This window comes from Neolamprologus brichardi, chromosome 11 (assembly GCF_056152115.1).
Source record: "Neolamprologus brichardi isolate AB-2024 chromosome 11, ASM5615211v1, whole genome shotgun sequence".
Lineage (NCBI taxonomy): Eukaryota > Metazoa > Chordata > Actinopteri > Cichliformes > Cichlidae > Neolamprologus > Neolamprologus brichardi.
In genome coordinates this window covers 14,075,307-14,101,447 of record NC_142114.1, presented here as the reverse complement: position 1 = coordinate 14,101,447, position 26,141 = coordinate 14,075,307, and the positions used below count along the sequence as shown (strand labels likewise).

Here is a 26,141-nt window from a genome sequence, read left to right as displayed (position 1 = left end):
AATAGTCCAGCAATAATTGTGCTACAACAATTTTCTTCAAGGTTTTATAACCACAAGGCTATTTGGAGATAATTCACTTTTTTTATTCAGTTATTAACTGAGCTCTGGTGTAAACAGAACTACAAATGACAGAATAATGAAAGGTATTTGCCATAAATATGAACCTACAAGAAATGAATTAGGGAAAAAAACATGAATGGAGTCAAAAGGAAGATGACACCAACAGAGGACGTGGTTCAGCTTTCAACTGCACATGAACTGCCAATAATTGTTTAACGCGTCAAGAGAGACATAACCTGCAACCGGAAAAGGAATTGACTTTTCAAAGTAGAGGTGGAGGCGTGTTACAGCTGTATTAAGAGAACATAGGAAAAATGAAAAACTACTGAAAGGAGAAATTATACAAAATGCAAAGTGTATGGAACGTGTTTCTTCGAAAGCAACTTTAAACTTTCCGTTATCAAGATGACATTTTGAAATAACTCACAAGTTTTTTGTATTCAGTGGTGGAATAAATAGCATTTCCAATAAAAAAGCAATATCATAGCATACTGTCTTAAATTAAAAAACAAAAACACAAGCTGAGATTTGGTGTGATCTGTAGAGCTGTTTTGTCTGAATTAGGGAGGGGGTTGGGGGTGACTTGACCTGGATAAAGGGTGGTGGGTATTGGAGATAATTTCATTTTATTATGCCTATAATAAATAAGAATAATAAGCTCTTGTAAATATTAATCATTATAAATGATAACCAGTTATAGCAACAAAAACCAATAAACTAACACCAATCAATTAAAAGAAATACCACCAGCCTATCTAATATCAGAGTAGGCAACATTTCCATTTTAAAAACCTTATCACGCATACGTGTGTACATGGTAGATCAAATCTATTTCAAACAGAGTTCAACTTGCACCAATGGTGTGTTTTATTTTGTAAAAACCTGCACCAGAAGTGTCCCTCTCTTCTTCTGCAAGCTTGACGCCCCGCTCTCCCGTTTCTGTTGCGTTCAAGCAGTTTCACATCAGTTGAACGGGAGTAAAGCTGGGAGCCAGACTGCGAGCGCACCCTGAGCCGCTTACAGATCATTTTAGCGATTTTTATCAGATCATCTCATCGCTGACAAGCAATGCTTCAATGATAGCGCGATATATGTGCGCACCTTTGGATGAAGTTGGACTTTTCTTCTTTCTAAACTAAAAACAATGTGATCATGTAGAGTAAGAAGTGGCGGATTTCGGAGTACATTTACTGATCCAGGGAAGAGGGATTTAAAGAATGGGCAAACTTCAGTCAAAACACGGTAAGACAGCAAAATACATATATAAAGTAATAAATAAAAATAAAGCGAAATGACACAATTTGAATATTGTAGCCTAAAAAAACTAACTAGTGTCTCTTTTACATCCTCGTGCGTCGTGATCCGTAGCGTGCAAGCGCAGAGAGAACCCTGAAGGTGAGGATAAACGCACATCATTTTTGCGTAATGGTTTGTAAATGGTAACGGTCTAATAAACCGCAGGACTAGCCTGAGATTTGTACCTGCTAATCGCTGTGTATTCTCCGCGTCTCAGGAGACAGTTTTGTGGTGAACGCCTTCCTCCGGAGAGGGATGGAGGAATGTGAGAGGTACAGCGCGGCGGATCAAAAGCTGAAGAACATGCAGGTAACACTACACTTATTAATTATTTTCTTACTTCCTTCAAAACTAAGCTGATCTTCTATTGATTCAAATTTTAGGATGTGGATTGCGTGCTCATTATATATGTTTGACAGTTTATACAAAAGTCATTATTGTGGAGGGGGGGAAGCATGCCAGGTGTTTTTGTGTGTGCTTGAATTTGCTGATGGGATGAGTCTGTGAGGCACTTCAGAGCTGTTACATTTCTTTTTCCCCTGAAAGCTGATCTAAGAACTTCTTGACTTAAGTGGAGGCAAACTGTATTCACAGGCATGTGTGAAGACATGCTGATGTCCTCGCAGAGTTGTAGGTTGTTGTTCTTTCTGTCATGTCTGGCTCTGGCACAACACTGCAGCGGTTATTCCCCTGCCAACATTGCTGGATGGGTTATGACAGCCATGAGTGAAGCGGCTTGGCAAAGCAACTCAGACCCAAACACACACACACACACACACACACACACACACACACACACACACACACACACACACACAGGCTGGTTGGAAAGGTAGTCATTTCTCAGACTGAGGGATATAAAGTTTGCTCTTGTGGCTGCTGGCATCGTGACTCGGGTTGTGTCTTTTTCTTCAGTGCCTCCTATTCTAGCGCGGCTCCCAGTGGGCAGCCCTCTGTGGCATAACATTACATCACTTCAATTGGCGTACCTTTTTGAGGGGTACTAGAGAGTCTCAGGCTCTCAGACAGAAACTGCAAGACGTTCACACAGCGGCACAGACAATCTGTGAGGTAGGTGGCTGTAATAGTGGAAGAGTTATGGATTATATCAGGGCTATAAACCACCCACTCAAGGCAAATTAAAGAGAACTTTACTCGGCTTCAGAGGAGGCTGAGTTCACACTCCCCTGAAGGAAAACCACCAAAGGCATAAGCTTGGCACTTATTAGTAGGTGGCTCCCTCCCTCACTTCTATCAAAGTCATACCCCTGATTTATTTGTGCTATTAGCTGGTTGCATTAGTGGCTCAATCACACCACAAAACTGGATGGCTGTTAGCATGTAACTAGCAAACCCTTTGCTTTTCATGCTTTCTTTGAAACTACCTCCATGTGGACTGAGAAGGTGGATAGATTCAAGCACAGTCATTGCATATAATGGTCTCAATGGGTCTTTGTGGTAAAATGTAATCTGGTAGTAGTTATTTTATGTCAGAAAGTGACTAAAAGAATCAATTTGCATCCTTTCTGTGTTACAGTTTGGCGTCTAAACCTTCCTTGAGGATTTGGCGATTTCTGTATAGAGATGTGAGCGATCACTGTTTTTTGGTGGCTGCTGTTTTTGTTCCCATTGGATATCCTTGATTGTTGAACTGCTGTGTTTAGGAAAGTAGAATTTTTTTGTTACTTATTAGTACTGGATAGTTAATATTTTTGTGTATGTTGTAGATGTATAATATGTAGATGTAGATGTATAAATAAACATGTATGCTTATAAATCTAAAAAAAAAAAGTTAACTGCAGAATACAGAATATAAACTACTAAATAAACCACAGTCAGGTATGAAAATTATACTAGATCATATCTTGAGTTTCACTTCAGTATTGTATTCCAGATAGAGCATGCAACTGCCTGCTCATATTAAGTGGAAGCTCCATTCATGCTGCTAAAAAATGGGCCTAAACCAACTTTCCTGTAAAGATATGAAATGTCGCTGGAGACCCTTTTAATGCTTTATAATTTCCCCACCTACAAGACAGAGCTTCCTCAAAGATAACATTTATCTCTGCTATCAGACGCTCACACCATTTCCCTGTTTGATCCCACATTCTGCTAATTAATTCTTCACTGGGATCGGATTACTCTGTCACATTTCCACTTGTAATTATTGGATTATGGCTTCTTAGATGTCTGGAGTTTGGATTAAACAGGTCCGAGCAAACAGAAAAACACCAATAATGATTTAATGTGTTTAGAAGTTGTTGGGAGTTTTTTTTAGATTCATTGCAGATACATTTTTTTCCCCCCAGCTCAGTGTTTTTGCACATGACCCTCATGCCAGATAGAAGTTTCGTCACACGATTCTGGCTGATGGGCTGCAGAGACAGTTGAAAATTCCTTATGATTTCATATAGGAGAAGATTGGCTAAACACACGGCAGAGCTCTGACCATCCCCCTCCTCATTGTCAAACGGGGGAGTAGAATTCCTGAGTTGTCTGGCTGCGACTTCAAAGCACAGAACTGGGAGTTATAAAAGGGCTCTGATATCAGCGAAGGCTCCGAACCCTCACTCCTCTATCCCACCTCCCCTTTTCCCCGTCCTGGGGGATGGGCTGGGGGATAGTGTGCTACCAGAAAGAAAAAAAAAACAAACCAAAAACCCCATAACATGCATGTTCCCATCGTCAGTCTGTGTAAGTCTGAATTTCTTCAATAAAGCAGGATTTTTTGTTTTGTTTTGTTTTTTTAACTCCGGCAAAGTGCGAATGCATCGCCGTGCTCCAGGAAGAAATAAGAAAGGATCAAAGGATTTAAAGACCTGTTTAAATATTGATATCACTGCAAACCATGATTCATGATTGCAGCTGTACCGTTTCTTCAGTGTAATCCTATAGTCTCCTTGAAGTGCGGCATTAGGGGACAAAGAGAGAGCGATTCAGCGCAATGACTTTGCTCATCCTACAGTCAAGATACTGACACTTCTGTGCAGGTGTTCACGATGAGTTTTCTCTTTTGAAGCACCTTGTGTGATGTTCAATCATTACATGTGAGAACAACCTGGCGGAAAAGTTACCCACCCCACTACATAATAAATTACCCTAATCTGCACTTGTTAAATATGTAAGGTACCTCCAAGCTCTGTGAAGCTTCCAGGAACACCAACACATCCACAGTTTCTCTCTCACACACACACTGTGCTTCACGTTGGAGCTTCAAACTCACATGCTTGAATGCCCAAATATTGACAGGCTAATTCAGCTTTTCAGCACCACCTTTTGTCTCAAAACTTCCCATAGCTGCGGCCTCCAAAGAAGGAGTGTGTCAACATCTTAAACTCCACAACAAAGAGCTTTATTATGCCACTTTGAAAGGTTAATAATATCACACTTGAAGCTAAAAAAAGAAAAAGACTCAGTCAGGAATTAGCTGGATGTAACGATGTGCCAAAAGCTCCGAGACACAAATTTATTTTGACTTACAGAGAGTTACATAGAGCTCACCCCTCAACAATAAATTAGGTTTAAGAGCGTAGTTCCCAAGCAGCTCACTAAACTAATTGTAAGCTAATGTTTTTTTAACATTCAATTCGGAATTCGTGAATAAGACTTTCCCCTTATATAACATACTCATTTGGTGATCCTGCTCAAAATGGATGTTTTCTTTGGACAGTTTTGCCGCTGGGCATTTGGGTATATCTTCAAGTCGCCACGTTAATTTTGAGTTAGCAGTATTTGATTTGGATCCGAGGCCGGGATATCTGTGTAATCTTAAGACTATGACACTAAGTAACACTTTATTTTTCGGCACACGGGGGCAAGTTTTTAAAAGGGAGATCACTTTTGCTTCGGCTGTGAGTATACTGGATACATTTGTGTGTGCAGCTCCTGAAGTCCTCGACTTCTTTCAAGAAATATTTTTGTCAGCAGCATCTCATGACTTTTTTATCTTTTGCTTTTCCGTCATCTAAGTCCACGAATGAAGAGAAAAACATCCTAGAATGAGGCACAAGCAGGGAACAATACATGGTGGAGAGGAGACAAAAAAGGTGTGCTTGTATATGTGCTTTTGAAGAGACTTGAAGGCATTTAGTTTGTTTTTTTCCACCCCGTCTTTTTTTTTTCTTTCTTTTTCTTTTCTTTTTTTTTAAAAAATTGGCTTCACAAGAAGGCGAGCTGTGAGCCTTCATCTCTGAATGAAAAGCATGTGGCTGGCATCCAGAACAGCGGGGTCTTTCAGCACGGCCTCAGCAGACATCTGTTCCTGGTTTGTACAGCAAAAATCCTGGAGCAGGGAGAGGGGCTGTGGTGGGAAGGGGGGCAGGGAGGGAAGAGGAAAAGAGTACAAGGAGGAGGAATAGAGTTTACGGGTGTTGTTTTTTCTTAAGGGAGATATTTGAGGGTTTTAAAGGTAGTGGGGGAAGGGGGGTAATTGAGAGCCTCATCTGCCTTCTTCACTGCTTTCTTTAGGGAGACAGAAGTGGACCATTGATCTTATCTTAGCTTGCTTCCCACATTAACTTGTAAAAGTGTTCAACGTGTAAATCAAGCTACTCTCTTGGTTTTTCCAACACTGATTGCCATTTGCTCAGAACATTCACTCCTCTGTCAGTGTAAACATCATCACCTGCTTGGCTCTGACCCTTCTCACAAGTGCGACGTGTTTGTTTTAGACTTTCTTTCATATCTGAGCGCATAGGTGTGCACCCCCACGTGGCTTTGCCTGTGTGTCTGTATATTTGTGAGCGAATAAAAGGCTACAGAGTGGCATGCGTGGCCTGAGTCTAATGGAGAAAGACATTACAACACTGTTAGCAAATTGAATGTTTATTTTTCTGACGATATTTGTCTGAAGTACTTGTTTGCTCTCTTTTACTGTAATTCCCTTGTGGCCAATGCTCATGAAAATAACTCTTTATTGCCATCAAAAGAAAAAAAGAAACACACGCTACATACTGATTTACACGCTGTCAGCACAAACCAGAGCCAAATTAATCTTATTAGGTGATACTGGCACTAAAAATGGCCCCTATAGATCCTTCCTGTAGGTAGTTTTCAAAATGCATTTTACCAAACAGATTTGGAGTCACAAAAAAACACCTTAATCTTGAAGGAATATTTGTGTAGATTTTATTGCGACGATAAATCAAACTCTTGTCTCTCTATGGACATGACTAACATTTATAAGGAGCTTTTCTAGTCTTGCTGACCATTCAAAACACTTAAGTCTCCAAGGCACATTTAACTATGCATTAATACATCTTCTGCATTATTAGAATTCCAGCTCTTTATCTACTGTACATCCATGACCAATCTTGTTCGAACAATAAATTTATATTCAGCATTCAGCCTGCTTAACGTAGTGTTAAAAACAGAAAAAAAAGTAGCCTGAATCCCTCCCTACTGCTTCATGTATGTTGAATATATATAGACTATGCAAGTGGCCAATGTTATTACCAGTATTTACACCTGTGCAGGCTGTCAGTGTGACATGTGGATACATTTCGAGGGACGTGCACGCCAGGTTATGGTGTAGATTACGACATTAGGGTTTAACACCTGAGTTATACTTCTATGGTGAATCTGTGTAGCGCCTACGAGGTAGCCACACCAAGTGGCCGATGTTGCCAGCATTTATGGTGCGTTCCCTTTACTTTGGAAGTCGGGTGACAACACTCCAAGTTGACTGCTTTCCAGTAGTAAAGTCGCAAGGAAAAGCAGGATTTGTTTTGCTCCTTGCAAGGTACAGTCATTCATCCATCACTGGCAATATAGCGCAATGCCTGTTTTATTGCATTTAAAAACGTGGATAGAGCCTAACCACTTCTTTGTGTATGGCTTCTTTAGCAAGTCTCTCCAGAAGTAGTTGGAAACGCATAGGAGGAATCAAAGGTTACTCCGTACCTACGGAGTACATTTAACATGGAATTGTAAATCCCCTGCAAGATAACAAAATCATCCTATAGACCCTGCTGTGACCTCCCACACCACAACACAGTATGATGGGGAAAATCGTGGTTTAGTGGTGGTTTGGAAATCTGTGAGCAGCTATAGTCTGCCTTTCTGCCCACAGAGAGCGTCTGCTGTCAGATGGGGGCAGTGTCAAAGACATGTGGTACGACCGGTCTGTGGGTTACTCTTGCTTGTACTGTTGTTAAACCCTCAGCCGGCTGTGGAGAAGAGTGAAGTTAAAACATACAAATAGCATCATCCATGTTGAGCATGGATGGATGGCTGGGTCTACTGCTTAGGTCAACTGTGCTAATTACAGGAATTTACTCAGGGAACTCAGGGAACATGGTTTCCTTTTGCCTCTTTTCCACTAACAGCTATTCAACTCAGCTCTATTCGGTTTCCATTAGAACTGAGTACCACTTCAATGTGGGTGAGGTCATTATAGCCCACACACACAGCCCAAAAGTCCCTTGACATACTTTTTATGCCACACAAGCACGACACAACAATGGACGATATCAAGGCGATGGCATACATGCTGCTAAACCAATGCTAAATGTCTGCACCTTGTTGCTGGACCACAGTGCTGGTTTGTGTGCAGCCGTTTCCCTCGTCGTCGGGTTTCAAAAATGACAGGTTTGATTCTTGTGAAGGAGTCACTCTTATGACTCATCCAGTGAATCACACAGTGGCGTGCAGTCTGTTGATGTTGCATATTCAGCTCGACTCGGCTCAGTTGGAACCCTGGCCAAGTAGCTACTAAAAAGGTACCTGGTACTGGGTACTGCCATCTAACAGTCAATCCAGAAAACCAAGCTGAGTCAAGTCTTTTCCATTCTGCTTTGTCTGTGTGCTGGCAAAACAAACTTCCCCTGTCTGCTGAGGAGAGGCAGGTGAAGTGAATATAACCTCACTTAAGTTGTCGTTACACTAATGTGAACATAGAATAGAAGTCTCTCACTATGTGTTAAGCTGTCTAAGACTGTCAAAAAACAGTTGGCTAAAGGTGCTTCATTTTGTAAGGTAGAGACCTTACAACAACACAGAGAAAACCCCAACAATTAGATGACCCCTTGTAAACAAGCACTTGAAAACAGTGGGAAGAAAAAACTCCATTTTAACAGGAAGATACCTCCAGCAGAATCAGGCACAAGGATCTGCGATCAGTTGGGTGTCAGGAAGACGGGAAAAAGGCAAAAAAAAGCCATCCAGAAATATTTGCGATTTTTCTTAACCTAACAACTTGAATGAAACATGAACACATGAAATACTCATGTTTGTCTGGGAAGTCACCATGTTGTGATAATTAAACTATTCAGCTATTGTATATGTTCTTTTTTCCACCCTTGTTGCTAAGAAACAGTCACACTGAATGAGTAAGAGCAAACCTTTACAAATAGTGTCATCAAAATACCTAAATCAGCTTCCATAAGTACATAATAAATAGTTGTAAGCAGGCTTCACACACAGCTTTACCCACTGGTTATATTTGATGGCATCAAAAATAATAAAATTTTTCTTTAAGACAAAAGAAGTTACAATCATTTCATTTTCTTCATTATTGGATTGTTTATCTTCACACTTTTGGACAGAAGCACTGTTGTGGTTAGTGAAATCTCAGCCACACCATCAGTGCTTTCTCTTCATTATATTAATGAGAGATTTACACAAATGGATTACAGTAAAATCTCACCTTTCTGAAAGAAGCACAGGTTTTTCCTTCACACTCAATGAGCTAGAAATGCGTGGTCACCGATGACAGCAGGGAGACCTCGCCTCCACTACATCATGGGTAGTGTGCTGGTGTCTGTTTGGGGCAGCCCTGGTGAGGGTTAATGCTGGTGGGTGTCTTTACCCCCGATCCCTGCCAGGGGAAAGAAAATACCTGAAGCTGGAATCCAGTGCTTAGCGCTGACATTTTTGGCAAAGGCTGCTGGATCCAAGTGTGTGTTTGATCTAGTGCTCTCCAAGCCAAGTAAAACACCGGGAGACTCAAAGGTTATTACATTTTAGTGTGTAAGGTATGTTTCCACATAAACCCCTGTTCTTTTCCAAGTGGACTTCATTTCGCAAGCCTTAAAGCAACCAGGGGAATATTATATTTTTTCAGTTATGGTTGCCCATAGTGTTATTGTATTCTGTCATTGTTAATTGATTGCATTGTTATAATTACATATTTAGCTAAATGTAGTGCACAAGATACGTTTGGGGAGGATGTGAGAAGCTCCTGAATATGTGTTTAACTTAACAAAGGACACTCCAGATCTGCTACTCTTCAACATTTAGTTTTGTTTGAGGTTTTAAGACACAAAGGAAGTCGGAGGTTTTGGTTGTTTGCTTAAAGAAGACAGGAGATTACTCTTTAGGGAAGAAGTGTGTTATGTATTAAATTCAGCCAGTCGAAAATTGTCCTAATACATACATATCAAATTTAGAGATGACTTTTATGTTAGATAATCATAGGGGGAACTAAGATGGGCATCACAAGATACAGAGTTGTGGGAATATCGATGCATTAAAAAAAGGGGAGCATTTATACAAAATGTAGCTGAATAGTTTTGGGCTGATTAACACCTTTCATGATGCGATGCAGTGTACGCCTCCTTTTGTCTCTTGTTACCTTCAATTTCTGTGTTGCTCTTGTATAAACATCCTTCAGGGTCGCAGCTTAATGTGTCGAAACTTCATCCTTGCACCGCATTCACGAACCTGACACCCTGCTGGGTTTGAGGCTTCAGAGTGAAACACCACACACGCCACATACCCTGGCTTCCTGTAACCATCCAAAAAAACAAAAAAGACCAAGAGTATGCTGGTGAGCTTATTCTTTATGCATAGATCAAGCACTGTAGTAATGCATTATGCTCAGTGTTACACATGCTACGTTGGGTAGCACCACGATTTTGTTTCATGTTCATTCAAGTTTCATTAAGATGTTCAAGGTAACTTGAAAAAGGTGGAATTTATAGCAGAACTGTTCTCACTGATGAACAGATTTTTAAAACTATCCACCTTCCTGTCTTCAATTTGTACATAGGGATTACCAAATCCTTATTCTTTTTTTTTCTTCAAACATAGCCTAACCCAGACCCCCGAGGAGTCTTCCTCTCTCTCTGAGCTGAGCCTTCCCCTCTTTGGGACCCCAACCCTGCACATGTGTAGGTATCGCTATTACTCAGCTCATAAAATGCCACAGCCCCATCTGAAAGTGGTTAGCTGTTGAAACACACTAGCAGCTTCAAAGCTTGGATCCAGGCTCTGCAGACAGCACAGGCCTGGCCCTCCTTTTGCACAACGCATTCCTCTCCGATGGGGGATGGCTGCAAACGTGCTTTTGTTACCCAAACCTGTTCCCGTCATCAAAACCCTCAGTGAGTCCCCATTTAAAGGAAGTGGTTATTTTTGTCATTGGTGGTAATTTAATTTTGAAAAAAACAAAACAAAACATGAAAACAAAAAACTGCAGGATGATTCTGCTCATGTGTTCAGAAGAAATGAGAGCTCAGCGGTTCTCACAATATGCATTGCTTATATACCCACACACCTTTTGTGCTCCTTCTATATGTGACAGAACAGGAGGGAGAGGATGAAATGCTGCTGAAAGAGGCCTCTGTTCTTATTTCCTCTGAAGGCAGCCTTCTTTTCTTCCCCCACCCATTTTTTCCCGAGCCCGTCCACTTCAAAAGCTGACCTGAGCCCTGTGTGCCATGTAACATGTTTACCTAAAGGCTCATTTCAAATAAACAGCAGTTCTCCATGAGATGCCTGCCCCTCCTCACTGAGAGCTTTTCAGAGACACAATCTGCTCACAGGAGGCAGATCTAAAAGAAAACACACTTTCTTAAATCTTGATATCATTTCACGATATTGCCGCTCATTGCCTTTTGTGTCTTACAGTTTTACAGAAGAGCTTACACGTGTAGCAGAATGTGATGAGAAAATGTGTTCCTCAAGTATTAAAAAAGCCCAAATATAGTGAGTTAAGTTGCAAAAGAATCTCAACAGGAGACTTGGAAATGCATGAAAACATCAGAAATATCACGTGCAGTTGCTCCGCAGGATCTTTCTTTATAACCAGCTCTTAATTCTTCATGCTGATAGGGGCCCAACTGATCCTATCATTTCAAAAAATGCCAGTGTATCAGAACACCTGAACTTTTGCCCCCACTGTCACATGCTTGCAAGGCTTTTTAGAGCTGCTCTATCCTGGTAGCGCCTCATTATCTTATAGCTTTTAAGGTGTTATTGCACATCAGCACCCTTCTGCTTTTTGAAGCATAAATCCCCTTTAAAGAACTTTTATCAGACTTTTAAGTGTCCCACTTAGTGATTCAAGTGGACTGCCTTCGGACTTGCTGCGTGATAGAGAGCAAGACTCCATCGGGCTTGTAGCTTTATATCGGAGATAAGATAAGAATACACAAGGAAGCTAACACTAAGCTAAGTGCAGGCTCCTCCGCGGCCCTGTAGACCTTCCAATATTACGGCCATGAAAGCACCAGTTTTCGTGCACTCTGCAGCAAAAAAGCTAAGCTGGAGATGGAGGTGGAGCTGAGCTAAGCTGCCCTCTGCACCATAGCCTTTTGATCTCTGCTTGCGCCATGGATGAATTACGTTTCAGAATTTCACACTGGGGAACAGTGTTTCAGAAACACAGCTAGTCTGTCAGGTCACTAAAGTGCACACATGGCAGCCTGAGTCCAAAAAGAAGACGTGCAGATGTTAAGTCTCGCTGATGGTGGTCTAAGAATCTGCACTTGGCATATTTCTGTGATGTGTTGCAAGTAAAAATTATAATTCATGGTTTGCACCAGGAGGCTTTAATATTCTTGTCTTGTAGCTATGATTTCAAGAGCAATTCATCACATGCATACCCTCATATCCTTTTTACTTTTTTTGACCAATTATTTTCTTTGAGAATAATTCAACAGACATATGAATGAGCTTTGCATGATTTTGGTGCATCAGTAATTAGCCCATGTGCTACTTTCTCTTTTCAGTATCTCATCTGTTCCTCTTCAGCTTGCAACTTTCTACTTCTTTTTCAAAAGAGGTTGCGTCTCACGTGCCTTAGCATCACAGCCAATGACTTACTGGCAATTGTCCATTTCACATAGCCGGACTTCCTTCACATCATCTCAAGATCATGGAGTCTCCTTTGCTTCCTGTGCCCAGCAGGAGTGTATTTTTAGGAATCCTCAGGAAAACATTTGGTTTTGACCCTGGGATGACCCCCTGTCCAGTTCCAGGCCTGTGAGGAACTTCACAGCTTGGATTTAAGCCTGTTCTTGCAGTGTCAAGAATTCTTGTGGTCTTTGAGACTGGCAATCGCTGCTGGCTGGAGGAGACAGCGGTACAGGACAGTCAGGGGGAGTTACACAACAGCAAAGAGAGAAAGGAGATAAAAGGGGTGCATCCACTATGAATAAGCTGCTGCTACTTTTTTCAGCATGTCAGATTAAGATACTGTATTTAGTGTCAAAAACTGTACCACAGTCTGCAAAGCCAGGACGTTTTTGCAGAGAACAGGAGGGCCTCAAGCCTTAAATATCTCACAGTAAAGAGCACAGTACCAATTATGCAAATAAGTGGTGTCGCCTAGAACCTGCGGTTTGGCAAATGTGTCTGTAGAGTAGTTAGGTTAGACTATAGCAGATGGGTTTTTAGAGGCTCCGCCTTCTTCTTCCCTCATTTGTTGCGTTTTGCTCAGGATTCTGACTGTCTCTTACCTGCAAGCCGGAATCTCCCTGGGGTTTTGATGCACTGATAATACACTACAACAGTCCTTCGTCTCTGTTTGCCATATACGCCTTCCAAAATGATGTGTTAAGAATCGATTGGTCATGACTCCATAAGCTCTTCTTTTTGTGGTTACTCATATCCATCTGTACTTTTCTTTGTAAGTTACATTGAAATACATCGGAATAAGTAACTGCTGGACTGGAAATTTTTGGTTTTGACCTTTAACCAACTGGTTGGAAGACCCATACAGGAAACCAGCAGACGGCTCATCTACCACACCACAAGCTTTTATAATAACAGCAGGAGAGCCACAACATCTTTTGTCACTGGCTGCTGTATTTGAGAGTGACTGAAAAATAGTCAGCAAATCTGCACAGAACTCAAATGGTGTAGTGCCAAAAAATACAGGTGCCTGAGGTTTTTTTATTGCCCACTTTTAAGTGACTTTGAGTGTCAAGTGGGTACCAGTTAGGCTACTATATGTCTGCTAGACCTTAACCTCCTAATTCGACTTAGTAAACTGGACCTCTTGACTGTGTTTGTGGTGTTGGTCCCTTTTGAAGCATTTTTAATTCAATTATCTGACCAATAATCACATTCGTGCTGCAGTTTCTGTCATTGAAATTGTAGTGTTTTATTTGTATATTACATAGTGCTAAGTACATAACATGCAGTCTATGGAACACCGTGGTCCATAATATATTCCATACTGGACATTATGGTAAGTGTTAGAAGTCTTCATTCCTGTGTCCAGCAAATTTCTGATCTAGCAACCTAACCCAGAGCTGATTCAATGTAGGCTGGTTGTGTATAACTAATTTTCTCCCAGCATAACAGTTTTTTTGCAATTTGTGGACTAAACCAACATGTTACCAGAGTACAGTTGAATAAAAGTAGAGATGAATGAACAGAAAAACAGTTGCAATAGCAGTCAAAAGTTAAACATAAAAAGGCGATAGTCTAAACGGTAAAAGCACTGAGCATTACTAATTAATAAATAGTTAAAATACGTGATTAAAACTGTCGGATTAAATACATTGTTCAAATACCTATAAACACTACATTCTATAAGAGTATCCACGTAACACTTATTTTGTAATCCATTTTTGAGACCTGATGGGTGGTGATGAAGATGCACTTGAGCTTGACTGTTACAGCTGAGGGAGTGCGTCAGACGAAACAGGTTGAGAGACATGCTACATGTAAAGCAGTGTTGCTGCTCTTACCCACTGGTGTGCAGCTGTCCTTACCCAACATGATTTGTTTACATTTCTCAGTCACCCACAGGAGCATTGTAACGCCTGTAGCTCCACCAGCCTCCAGCCGCAGAGCCTCACCCCTATGAACTGCTGGGTCTGGTTTTCAATGCTATGACTCAAATCTCTTGCAGCTTAGCAAAATGAGCAGCGAAAACAGTGTGTCGGTGGTTATCTCACAGGTGAGAGCTATTACAACTGACATCTCACTGCTAGACAGACAGCTGGAAACCTGACACGGTGTACAGTACACAAAAAGCACTCTTACGGATGAGAGTGATTGTGTTGAGGTGTTTTTAATGCCCACAATAAGCAGACAAGACGGAGACATGCTCACTTGTTCACTGTAACTGACAGACAATCGGTCTGAATTGCTGATGTAGTAAACCCCTGGATACATGAGATCATTGCAGCTGGTTTCAAGCTCAGCTGGACACTTGCATGGAGTAGCTACCTTTGGACCATAATGGTATTGGCGTCCCAGTTGCCTCACCCACAACCTGGCATTCTGAGATCCTCTGTGTTTTTTTAAAGGGCCTGTGGAATGTGGAACAAATCCTCTCAGCTTTATCGGCCTGGACGAGCTCCCCATTGGCCGAGCTTAAGAGCCAGGGGCCTGTGCAGGAGCTTACAGAATTTCACATGGAGGCCAGAAACACAGGAACATCCTGTTTGAGTCCTACGCTGACTTTGATATGCCGGTGCCTTGTGAACTCCCTTCCTTCTTGTTTTCTTGTTTGTCAGGCTGTGCGTATATGCTCAAAATATTGCTTGCTGTGTGTTCTCTGTCTTGTTTATGTGTGTTCTTAATATCTGGTGCTGCAAAGTAAAAGATGAAAAAGATGAATGATTCCTTTGATTGTTTTATTAAAAATATCCCCACTTTAATATGAGAACTAGATCATCTTAAGGTCAGGGAAAATTTTAACAAGAAGCACAATTAATTGGTCATGAAGAGTGCTCCAGCCCTGGATTTCATATGTTTAACACAGTAGGCGAAGCTGGTTTGAATATCTGTCCTCAACAAACAACAAAAGTCTTAATTACAGCAATGTGCAAAAGTCTTGAGCCACCCCTTATTTCTTTCCACTTTGCTTTTAAGTCACTGGACTTTGTTGTCATTTTTTAAAGTTGTCTTGAGCAATAGTTCTGCAGGCTTTCTGAAGATCTTTCAAAATTTTTCTGGCTTTAAAATGTCTGTTTTTGGTTTTTTTTTACTTATTTTTGGTCTAGTCCTTATACCTGAGTATTTTGAGAGAAATGTTTATGAATTTGTTTTTATGAAAAAGGCACCTAACTCAAGGGATGAACCAGTGTTGTGTCTACACATAGGCAAAGAACCAGTTTTAAATTGAATTTTTAGGGACTTGCCTACTAGCAGCATGTTCTAGAACAGTGGTTCTTAACCTGGGTTCGATTGAACCCTAGGGGTTCGGTGAGTCGGTCTCAGGGGTTCGGCAGAGCCTCCACCGTGACATGCACGGCTCATTTTGTGCACCAATAAAAAACATATCTATGTCTTGAATTTGAAAAAAATCATATTTTATTTTTCACTAAAGAGGGGTTCAGTGAATGCGCATATGAAACTGGTGGGGTTCAGTACCTCCAACAAGGTTAAGAACCACTGTTCTAGAAACATAAAATTTATTCTGAATTCCTTAATTTAATCTACAAAAGAAAAAAGCCCAAAATAAAAAAGCTTGGAAGACATAAGATAGGCAGACACAGACATAAGGTGATTTGCATGAACTATTAGCTGAAAACTTGGCATACCTCTGCATGGTGTGTAGCGTGTCTTCAAAATGTATAAGACCCAAAAGCTAACTATAGCAGATTAACAATGTTTGAAAGTCATGTCCTTTAACAATTCAAAAAAAAAATACCTGGCATGGGACCTGTGAGATGCCCTTCAGTTTATCCACCTACTGTTCACTGAAGCCTCATCAGAAATGGTCTCAGTAGAAGGGTGGGTGTCAAGAAGCCCCTTAAGAAGGGGAAATGGGGAGAAGAGGCTAAGATATGCCGAATCACACAAGAACTTCACTGAATATCAGTGGCAATGGGTGTTATGGAGAGATGACTCCAAATGTAAAATTTGTGGTTCAGTCAGTCATTCAACAGTGAGTGTCTACAGCCATCTGTAAAACACGGTGGAGGCTCTGGCATGGTTTTTGACTGTATTTCAATGAGTGGTGTTAAAGTGTAACTTATGAATATATAAAACTTATGAACATATAAAAGTATCATCAGATTTTGATTCACCATACAGTAACATCTAAAAAACATTTGATTGGGAAACAGCTTCATTTTTCAAGATGATTATGTCAAATATGTTGCCAGTCCAGTAAAAACATAACTGGATAAAAAACACACAATATAACACTATCAGTCATGGATTGGCCTCCCCAAAGCCTGCACCTCAACATTTCTGAAACAGTGTGGGATCATTTTGACTGAGAACAGAAGAAAAGACAGCCAACATCCAGTGATGAGGATTAAATGTCCTTCAAGAAGCTGTAGAACTATTCCTGAAGACTCCTTAAATCTTTGGGAAAGCATTATGGTACAAACTTAATGTTCTGCTTGGTTTAAATGAATGAGTCTCCTAATTTTTTAACAGTCCAAACGGGGGTAAAGACTTTACCCTTGACCCAGACTTTAGACACAAAATATTTAAGTCTTTACTCACAAAACTATGAAGCAGCATTACTTGTGGCTGTTAAAAGAAGAAGATGGCAATGCAGAGTCTGTCAGTGTTGTAATGCCGAGTTCTGCTCTGAGGGTGCAGTGAGAATGTGCGCGGTGGCAACTTTTTTGTGTGTTGGACATATTGAACCATCATAGCCACATTATGTTTTCTCTGATCAATTACATGAACAGTGTCGTGATCTACTATGAATACTATTTAGTACATTTGCCTAGCCCAGATCTGTAAGACTGATCGAGTCACTGGTATGAAGCACATGGTTTCCAAGTCCCTACGGTAGCTGCCTGTGTGACAGCTGAGAGAAGGGCACTCCATTACATCAGTCTCCTATCAAAGCTCACTTTAATGAAGGCAAGCTGATTACAGCGCTGGTGACAGATGCAGGGTGGCCAGCCAATGATGCTAATCTTTGTTTATGCCATCCACCAGGTCACAATCAAAGCGAGAGAAAGATCAGCGGTGGGGTGAGGAGGGGAGAGTTTAAGAGATAGTATATCCTGATTGAAGGGGAGTGGGTGACTTTCAGTGGTTTACATGCTGCTGTTACATAGACAAGCAAGCATGCTCATCTCTCACCACAGCTGTTGTTATAGTAGGACAGAAGAGCCTTCGCCCCAGCGATTCATGTTGTGCCAAGGGAGAGGTTCTGCCTCCTGTTTGACCTCGGAGAGCATCCCGCTACCATGAAACTGCCATATCTGTGCCCGGGCTAGTCCAGATGACAGGATGGCATTCTGCTCTGATCTCATTTCCATCCAGAGAAAGACATGTCAGGGCACGCTGATAGATAATTAGTAGACAAAGGCAAATTTTAGCCGTCTGGTAACTGAAACTTGATGAGATGGTGTTTTCATTTCAAACTTAGAACAAACAGTTGTTTTTGGCTCGTTTTTAGCACGCAAAAATACTGCGGTCCTGAAGATAATTATCGTGCAGGCTGAAATTAGTATAAACAATGCTAACTGTGGTAAAATGCTTCTGTTGACTCTGAGCAGCATAATGTCACTGACTTTGATTGAAACCAGAGGTCAGATAAACAAAAAAGAAAATGACCCTTTTGTTCCAGCCATCAAAAAAGTAACACACTTATTTTTCTTTTACTGTCTTGCGAGGCAGGGAGTTGTGCAACTGATCTGTTGTCTTTTAACTCCCGTTATTGTAGGAACAACGCCCCCCCCCCCCCCCCCCCCCCCCCCTCTTTTACTCTGCCTCTCTTCAGTAAAACCGCTCACATCTGGTTTTGAGTCAAGGCCAGGTTGGTTTTCTTCAGGAATGGAGGGCTTTTATTTCTCAATGGCCCCACACTCCTCTAGTTTCATCCTCCGGTATGCATAAGAAAATCCACTTTGTTTACAAGCTGCTGCTCCCGTCTTTATTTTGATTCTACTCGGTCCACATTTTCATTAGCGGAGAACCCAGCAGTCATCTCCAATTAATAGCAGGAATGTTGGCTGGCTGATGGCTATGAAGCCTTTCTGTGTCAGTTCGAGGTGACTTTGTGTTTCCACAAACTGTGAATGTCATAGAGAACTTTTATTCCAATTATATTTTCATATTTTAAAAAAAAAAATCTGGAGGATTTCAGAAAACCACACAACTTCAAAAATACATGAGGAAACAGACTGTATCCTGTTTTGTATTTTTCCATATGTTTATACTTGGATACACATGCAGACATCAGATCGAGTTTCCATATAGAATACCCGGAGGAGAGAGGAACTGAGTAAAAAAAAAAAAATCATGTTAGCCTCGTGTTTTTTAAGACGCAGTTTTCAAAAGCAGTTGTGCATCATATGGTTTAAAGAATTGACTAAAAGAAGTGTGTGCACTTATATTTAGGGGGTGAGCTAGAGGGAGTGATGTGAGAACAAAGATGTGCACTGTTTTCCAGTGGGAGGATGGGTGGTAGGCAGGCTGCAAGAGAGAGAGAGAGGGAGTGAGAGAGGGGCTGCTGGGGGATGTCTGATGTCACCTGGTAGGGAGCTATGAAAGCATCCCCTGGTTACCCTATCCCACATAAAAGTCTGGCAGTAGGCTGAGGCTTTAGGGAAGCTTGGCAGAACTGCTGCATTAAACAGGAACAAACATCACACACCTTTCTTTCTGTCTCTTATGTCAAGGTGTCTGGGAGACAGAATCTGTTTACATGGAACACTGTCGCTGCTTTTTTTCCAATGCATTTTTTAAAGAAAACTGAGATCTGATACCTTATCATTTCCCTGTCATTCCTGTTGAAGTGCCTGTTCTGCACATGCAGTGTTGGCTTTTTTTAGTATTTTTTTTTCCTCCATACCCAATGCGACACACTTCAAGGATTTCAGGTGTACACCACTGGTAGAAAAACGAGGAACACTTTGCTCCAAAATGCTAACAGATTTCCACAGGCCGCAGAGCAGTTTGTGATCTGATAGTGAAAGAATGAGAGCTGCTAGATGCCAGAAAGCAGTTAATTACACATGTGGTGGGCAGATTTGAGCCCGACACTGTGGGCGATGTGGATAGAGATGCCATGTGTTTGGACGTTAAACTGCAGACTGCGGTCGGCCCCAGCCTGCTCTCTGATTAGCTCCCCCCATAGATGTAATGAGCATGGTGGTGGTGGTAGTCAGGGGAGCCATGTGCTCAACACAAGCCCCGCTGGTTCCCTCATTTTGCACTCAGCGAGATGCGTCCCAATATGTGATTTTTAATTAAAGACCAGCTGGTTGATTAATTTAGTTTCATTGGATTTAAGGCTGAATCATTTGGAGGTGCTCATACCTTGCTTCGCACCCTCATGGGGATGAGGATGGGAGGAATCGGTGGTTGTCTTTGATGTTCCCCTGAGCTGCAGAACAGTGTCTCTGTGTGAACTCCCTCTTCCTTACATACTGGCCTTCATTATGGGACTGAGCACAGAGAGGAGAGATAAAAGCATCCAGTGCAGAGAGGAAACAACAACTTGGCTGCAGAAACCACAAAAGATGGAAACTGTTTTGTTTTTTGTCTATGGATACATATACGCTTTGTTTCCAGTGTGTGCTTTTGATGATTAAAGAGTCCTTCTTGTTTGGTGCCCAGGGATTGGTATCAGTTGTCTCCACCTCTCAAAGAAGCCTTCCAGAGCCTCTAAAAATCCACCTCCGTCCCTCCCCCAGAGCTCCCAGAGACTGGAGTAAGCAACAGATAGGCACTATCTCCCAAACTGCTTCCTCCTTTACCTCAACGCTTATCTGCTTTCTCGCTTCTCTTATCTTTCTCCTCTCTTCTCCTTTGCACCCGCTTTCCTCTTTCTTTCTTTCTTTCTTTCTCCTCACCTCCTGCCTCCCTTTCTTCCCCCACCCCGAGGCTCAACTCCTATTCTTTTTTGCTGTTTTTTCTCAGTGTCTCCTGTGGCCAATTTGCAAGGGGTATCCAAGCCTTGACCCTGCGACTCAATGGGCTCCCCCTTTAGCGGTGAAGGTCAGGACCAGATTACAGGCTGGAGGTATCATGCTCTGAAGTGAGGAATAATCATAGGCTTGGAGATTGTTAAATAGAACCACAGGCCCTGGTGCTGTGATTACTCTCAGAAAGAGGGGAAGGGGAAGGGAGAGGAAAGGGTGGGGGGGCTCGTTCACCTAAACGCATGCAGATGTTCAGACTCCCGCTCAAGCCTCAGTTCAGCTGAAGGTACATGGAGTTCTTTTGTTTTCTAGCATCTATCTGTTTTTTATTTGCCTCATTTCAGTGGGCCTCCTTGATTCAATCTGGTGTGATTTTATTTCAAAGTGTGTGTGGAACAGCTTAGAGTACTGAGAATGACGTAAATAAGATGAATCATTTGTTGTTTAAATACTTGTGGTTTAGGGCCTGTGCTGTGCTTAATTTTCATTGTTTCCACAATCCAATTGCAATTAAAGATTAGCTGTGTGTGTGTGTGTGTGCATGGAGACCCTGCTGCCTTTGCCTCAGTGTGCCTGAACATATATAGGATGCTTATGAATGCATTGTGGTTCTGTTTAATGCATCCCTCCTTTCCCCTGCTTTTGTTTTATGGCTATAGAGTTTTGCATTTAATCAGTCCCATCCTATCTGCATGGAAATTTCCATCTGGTAATTATTCCCCATTCAAAATAACTGTTGCTGAGACCTCACCGTGAAGTTTATTTTACATAAACCAAACGTCTCTGAGCCGAGTCGCAAGTGAGAAATACGACAAAACTTTTTTTTTTTCCTAAACTCAGAGCTGCCATCAAATGCTTCTCGGTGGATGTCGCGTCAAGCAGGATGAGAATAAACAGGTTGGCTGAGAGAGAGAGAGTGCTCAGATGATGAAGTGCATCATGGTGGGGTTTTTTTTTGTCTTTTTTTGATGGATGTGAGGGATCTGTTTGAAGGGGTTGGAGGAATCTTGAAAGCTTGGCTGTGGCTGGGCCTGCTGTGTCCCAGACAGTGAAACACAATAAGCATGCAGATGTTCAAAGTGTTTGGCTGCGCTGGAGCCTCCAGCCCTCTCCCGTTCATCTGAGTAGGAAATGCTTTAGCTGGAACTGTTTGTTTCTCTGTGTCTGTGGTCTGAACTGTAGATTCACTTACATCTCTCTCTCCCTCCTCCTCCTCCTCTCCCTCTCTCTCGTCTAATTTGTTTCCTTGTCACAGGAGTTTCCAAATGGTGAGCTGAAGGAAGGACAGTTCGCAGATCAACACTGTCCCCTAGAGGGTAAGTGGAGAAGGATGTGCTTCAATTGATTTGGCTTGTGGTCAAACTACAAGTTTTCCACAAGATTTCTTTGGATGTGATTTTTTGCAAAACGTGCAGTGAGCTGGGTTTTAATGGCTTTGATTAAAGCATATCAAGCTACGTGGACTAAGCACAGCACCTCTACAAAATAAACGTCTGTAATAAAACTAGTAAGAATAAGCCTTGTATCACGTGCAGATCTTAAAAGCTTTCCTTAATTACATCTGGAACAGTTAAAAGCCATCAATTAGAGCGCAGATCTTTAGCTTCATTTCGTAGGTTAAGGCAAATGCATAGCATAAAAGAAACACTATTTTCCTTGGAATGAAAAAGCAGTCGTGCTTAGACACCTTGTAGCCAGACAAAAAGGATAAAGGCTTGTGAGGGTTTCCGATTAAAAAGGATGTTTGAAATGAAATGAAATCAGTGTGTCTGTGTCTAACTGAAATGCGTCTTCTTGTGTTAACAGTGGTTCTGCCTCCAGAGAAGGCTGAGGGCTGTGAAAGCTACCTGCAGTACCTGCACTCAGAAGAAGGCGAGAGGGAGACACTTAGAGACGCAACCAAAGCTTCGGGGAAGAAGCGTATCAGCCTGGATGTATGTACACTATGACATTACTGTGTTGTGGTTAACCATAAAAAAACCCCCAAAATAAATAAAGAGAAATTTACAAAAAGAAGCACAATTATTTCTGGGGACACAATAACATGACATAACTGCAGGAGAAGCCCCAAGCTAACAGTAACGGCTAATAGCAAGCATGTATCTATAGTATTATATGAATCATGTGACTAAAACACATAATACTTTGCATCTTTTTCTCCCACACAACATCGATGAATCCTCTGCAAGCCTTTGAATATTTCGGTTTCTGTGACTTCTCCAGCTGGCCCGTCACATTATTGTGTCCCCAGAAAAACCTGCGTTGTGTTTTGTGTGCTTTTGCAGCATTTGCTGGTGTTTTCCTAAGTTGCAGTCCGCTTGACCTCTCAAGTCCACCGTACATACCCACACTTACCACACTTCAACCACGTAATGTGATTACGTTTACAAATACACAACAGTTCAGATGTTTATCACAAAGTATGTGCGCAGGAGTGGGTTAGTGTACGGACATAACTGGGATAAATTTGACTGACATTGGGTTTTTTAATGAGAGCAGGACTGTGGCGTTCCAGCCTAAGCCACGTACAGCTTCAGACACCATTTTAAACGAGTGCATATAACACTGAGTCAGTGTTGCCTCATATGACACTTTTTTTTCCTGGTTAGAAATAAAAAGCCATATGCTAAGATCCAAAAGCAGTAAACCAGTTGTGTGTTTTAGTGAGTAAAAGCTATTTAAACGTCTACTGCAGGCAGTAAATGGATGATAGGTAGCCTCTGCTCAAACTGCCGCAGCATGCCTTCTCCATGTGGGCAGAACATCTGTCTGTAGGTTTACACCACTCCAGACCATATCCTGATTGAATTTAGGGACCAATAAATATATTGTAATGTTTAGACCTGCATGTTTTAAAGAACTGCTTGGATTTGCCCTTTGGTGATCACCACTGGTTACGTGAGCCGAGGTTATTTCATGAAACCATAAAGAGCTTTGTCTTTCCCTGAGGTCTCATCTCTTGTAAATGCACGTGCCCATTCACACTGTGTCAGCTCTCCATCTCCACCGCTGCAGGCTCTATACTCCAGATGTTTATTTTTCCATTTATGAACATGTTACCTGATACTTCTGACTTCAAGTTGGTTAAAAAAAAGTGGTAACTCCGAAAGGTGGCCACACTTGTTTTTTTTTGACTCATCTGTAGAAAGTTGAAGGACTTAAAAGAGGTCATAGCTGAAGGACTTACTGACCACAGTGATTAATGCTGCTGTGTTTTCTCTTTGGCACACTGCAGACATGCAGTAGTGAGCATGCAGTGCTCTTACTATGCTTAGGATTGGTAAAAACATGGAGATTAAAGCCAACCAATTGCTAAAAATTTAAATGTTTGTATTCTCAGGATTTGGAGTGTGATGTTTCTGTGGAGGATGACAACCGCCAGGAGTGGATCTTCACTCTTTATGACTTTGACAACAGTGGAAAAGTTACTAAAGAGGTATGTGACAACATAGCGACACTTACTGATGAGCATACCTCTAAATATATTTATTCATTTATTGGCAACTAATTTTATATCAATAAACAAACAAGATACTTTGTTTTGGTTTCATATTTTATAAATTCCAAGCACCTTATACGTGTTTTGAGATTCAGAGTTGAGATCACTGCTACTTCGCATCATGTTACCTTTGTGTTGTGCTTGTCTGAGCCTTCTACATGTGTCATGTGTCTTCTTACTATTCATAGTCTGTCCTTTTACATGTTATTCTGTCAGACGACAGCACTAGAAACTGTATTAAAAGTGTTTTATCTGTCACTGTAGGACATGTCGAGTTTGATGCACACCATCTATGATGTGGTGGATGCCTCTGTGAATCAGTCCTGTCATAACAAGAGCAAGACTCTGCGTGTCAAACTGACTGTCACTCCAGAGCCCAGAAGCCACAGAAGAGAAACGGGGGCAGGTAGATGGCACCAGCATTATAACTTAGATTATCGTTGTAACAATACTCTTAATTACATCATTACAATTATCATTATTAGAATTATTTTCTGCAACAGAAGCAACAAATGTGGCCAGTGTTTCACGTGTAACCATACAAACATTTACAGCGCTTGGCTTATGATTTATACATAGCAGCTTACAGATATGGCAAATCTATGGGAAAGATAGTTTTCCCTTGTCTGAACTATTGATCTCTTCCCTCATCAGAGCGCTGTCACCAAGAGGAGGGTCGTTCAGCCGACAAGAGGCTATCGTCCTACATCAGGTCAGCACTTGTTTTAAAACCTTTCCTGTGTACACTGTGTTGACTTGACTTGAGCGTTAGCTATTTATTTCTTAACGCACCCACATGCTTATTTACAACAGTAGAGGGCAGAGTAATGAGCCACCAGCCACTGAGGGTCAACATTACTGTGTGGATGAGAACACAGAGAGGAGGAATCACTACCTTGACCTGGCTGGTATAGAGAACTACACCTCCAGATTTGAAGGTAAATGTCTTTTCTGATGTGTTTTCGTGCAGCCTTCTTGTTTGCAAGTTGAGGGTAGAGAAACAAAATTGTAATTTTATTTACAGAAGCTTTAATTTAGCTGTTCTACGCTAATTTCTGTCTCCGCCCTGTCTGTCAGGAACCACCCCTGTCTTTCCTCCACAGGAGGCTCATGCTCGCAGCTCGCAGAGCCGCTCGCGCTCCCAGGAACCAGAAGTCCAAGTTGCACACCAGCGCCGCTCACAGGTCATCAGTGATAGCTACAATCCTACCGAGTCTCGAAGCAAAGGTGCACAGTTCGTCAAGTCCCCTAAAGGAACCTCCAAGGGTAGCGGAGGCAACAATGGGGGAAGCGGAAGTGGTAAAGCCACTAAATGTCATGGCCACCACCCTCCTCTGCAGACGGTGCTCCACAGCGGCAGCGCAGCAGCTCATGGAGGTCAGGATGTCTACCACTTGCCACACCAAGCCCAAAGCTCCGGCCACCACCAGCATCCTTTGCAATACAGCCACAGTAAACGCCTGAGGGCCAAAGGCCGTGAGGCGCTATCCCCATCCAAAACCCCTCTGCCAAGTCAGTCCCACCCCCAGCAGCCACCCCCAGTACCCTCTGTACTGCCAGGCCTGGAGAGAGAGCAGGTGTCTGTCCCTCCTGGAAGCCCTGGCTTTGTGGTTCCTGTGGTCCAGCGCCATGAGCACCACCATCATCACGAACACCACCACCATCACCACTACCACCATTACCACCAGACATGACCGCTTTCAGCGTGCAGTGACTGAAACTGTACAGGACCAACCACAGCCAACCACACCAGTCACAAGGACTAAATGTCATCCCATGGGAGGGTCTCACTCTTCTGCCCAGGATCTTTTAATTTCCTTCCTGAAAGCTAAACAGTTAAATCCCGAGATTCGATGTACCAGGGGGGCATGTGGCTTGGTGACAGATAATGCTGCACCACAAGGATGATATCGTGTGCCACACTGTGAGTGTTATTTGTAGATTTTCTGCCGGGATGGTACCAGTATAAAAGAGGATGACTTTTGATGTAACACCCCTCCTTTCCTGAAGCTGTTGATTATACTTCATGGAAGCTATTTGTCAGAATTGTTGTATTGTTCTGTGCGAGACCTTTCCAAAACATGGATCTCAGGTGTAAAGGTGCTGCTGCTCTCAAGCTTTTCAGAGGGTTATTTCCTCTCGGAGGCCTGCTGTGGACCGAGGGGTTTCCTTTTTTTGGGGGGGAGGGGGAATATGAAATCACCACTGCCAGTTTTAATGCAAAAATATCTTGGTATATGTATAAAAAAATATATATATGTAAA

At 42.0% G+C, this 26,141-nt stretch overlaps 1 protein-coding gene across 2 annotated transcripts; it reads left to right on the top strand.

Annotated features, from left to right (window-relative positions):
* Nucleotides 1-1,039: 1,039 nt before the first annotated feature.
* On the top strand, nucleotides 1,040-26,141 carry nkd2b (NKD inhibitor of WNT signaling pathway 2b). Of its 2 annotated transcripts, none has more exons than XM_035912320.2 (10): nucleotides 1,040-1,302; nucleotides 1,429-1,455; nucleotides 1,574-1,665; nucleotides 21,634-21,694; nucleotides 22,185-22,312; nucleotides 23,719-23,814; nucleotides 24,142-24,283; nucleotides 24,532-24,589; nucleotides 24,694-24,815; nucleotides 24,955-26,141. In XM_035912320.2, the coding sequence occupies exons 1-10, from the start codon at nucleotides 1,278-1,280 to the stop codon at nucleotides 25,569-25,571; spliced, it is 1,368 nt and encodes a 455-aa protein (XP_035768213.2). In that variant the 5' UTR covers nucleotides 1,040-1,277; the 3' UTR covers nucleotides 25,572-26,141. The 2 variants fall into 2 exon arrangements, with proteins under 2 accessions (XP_035768213.2, XP_006801437.2); XM_006801374.3 differs by having other exon boundaries at nucleotides 24,691-24,815.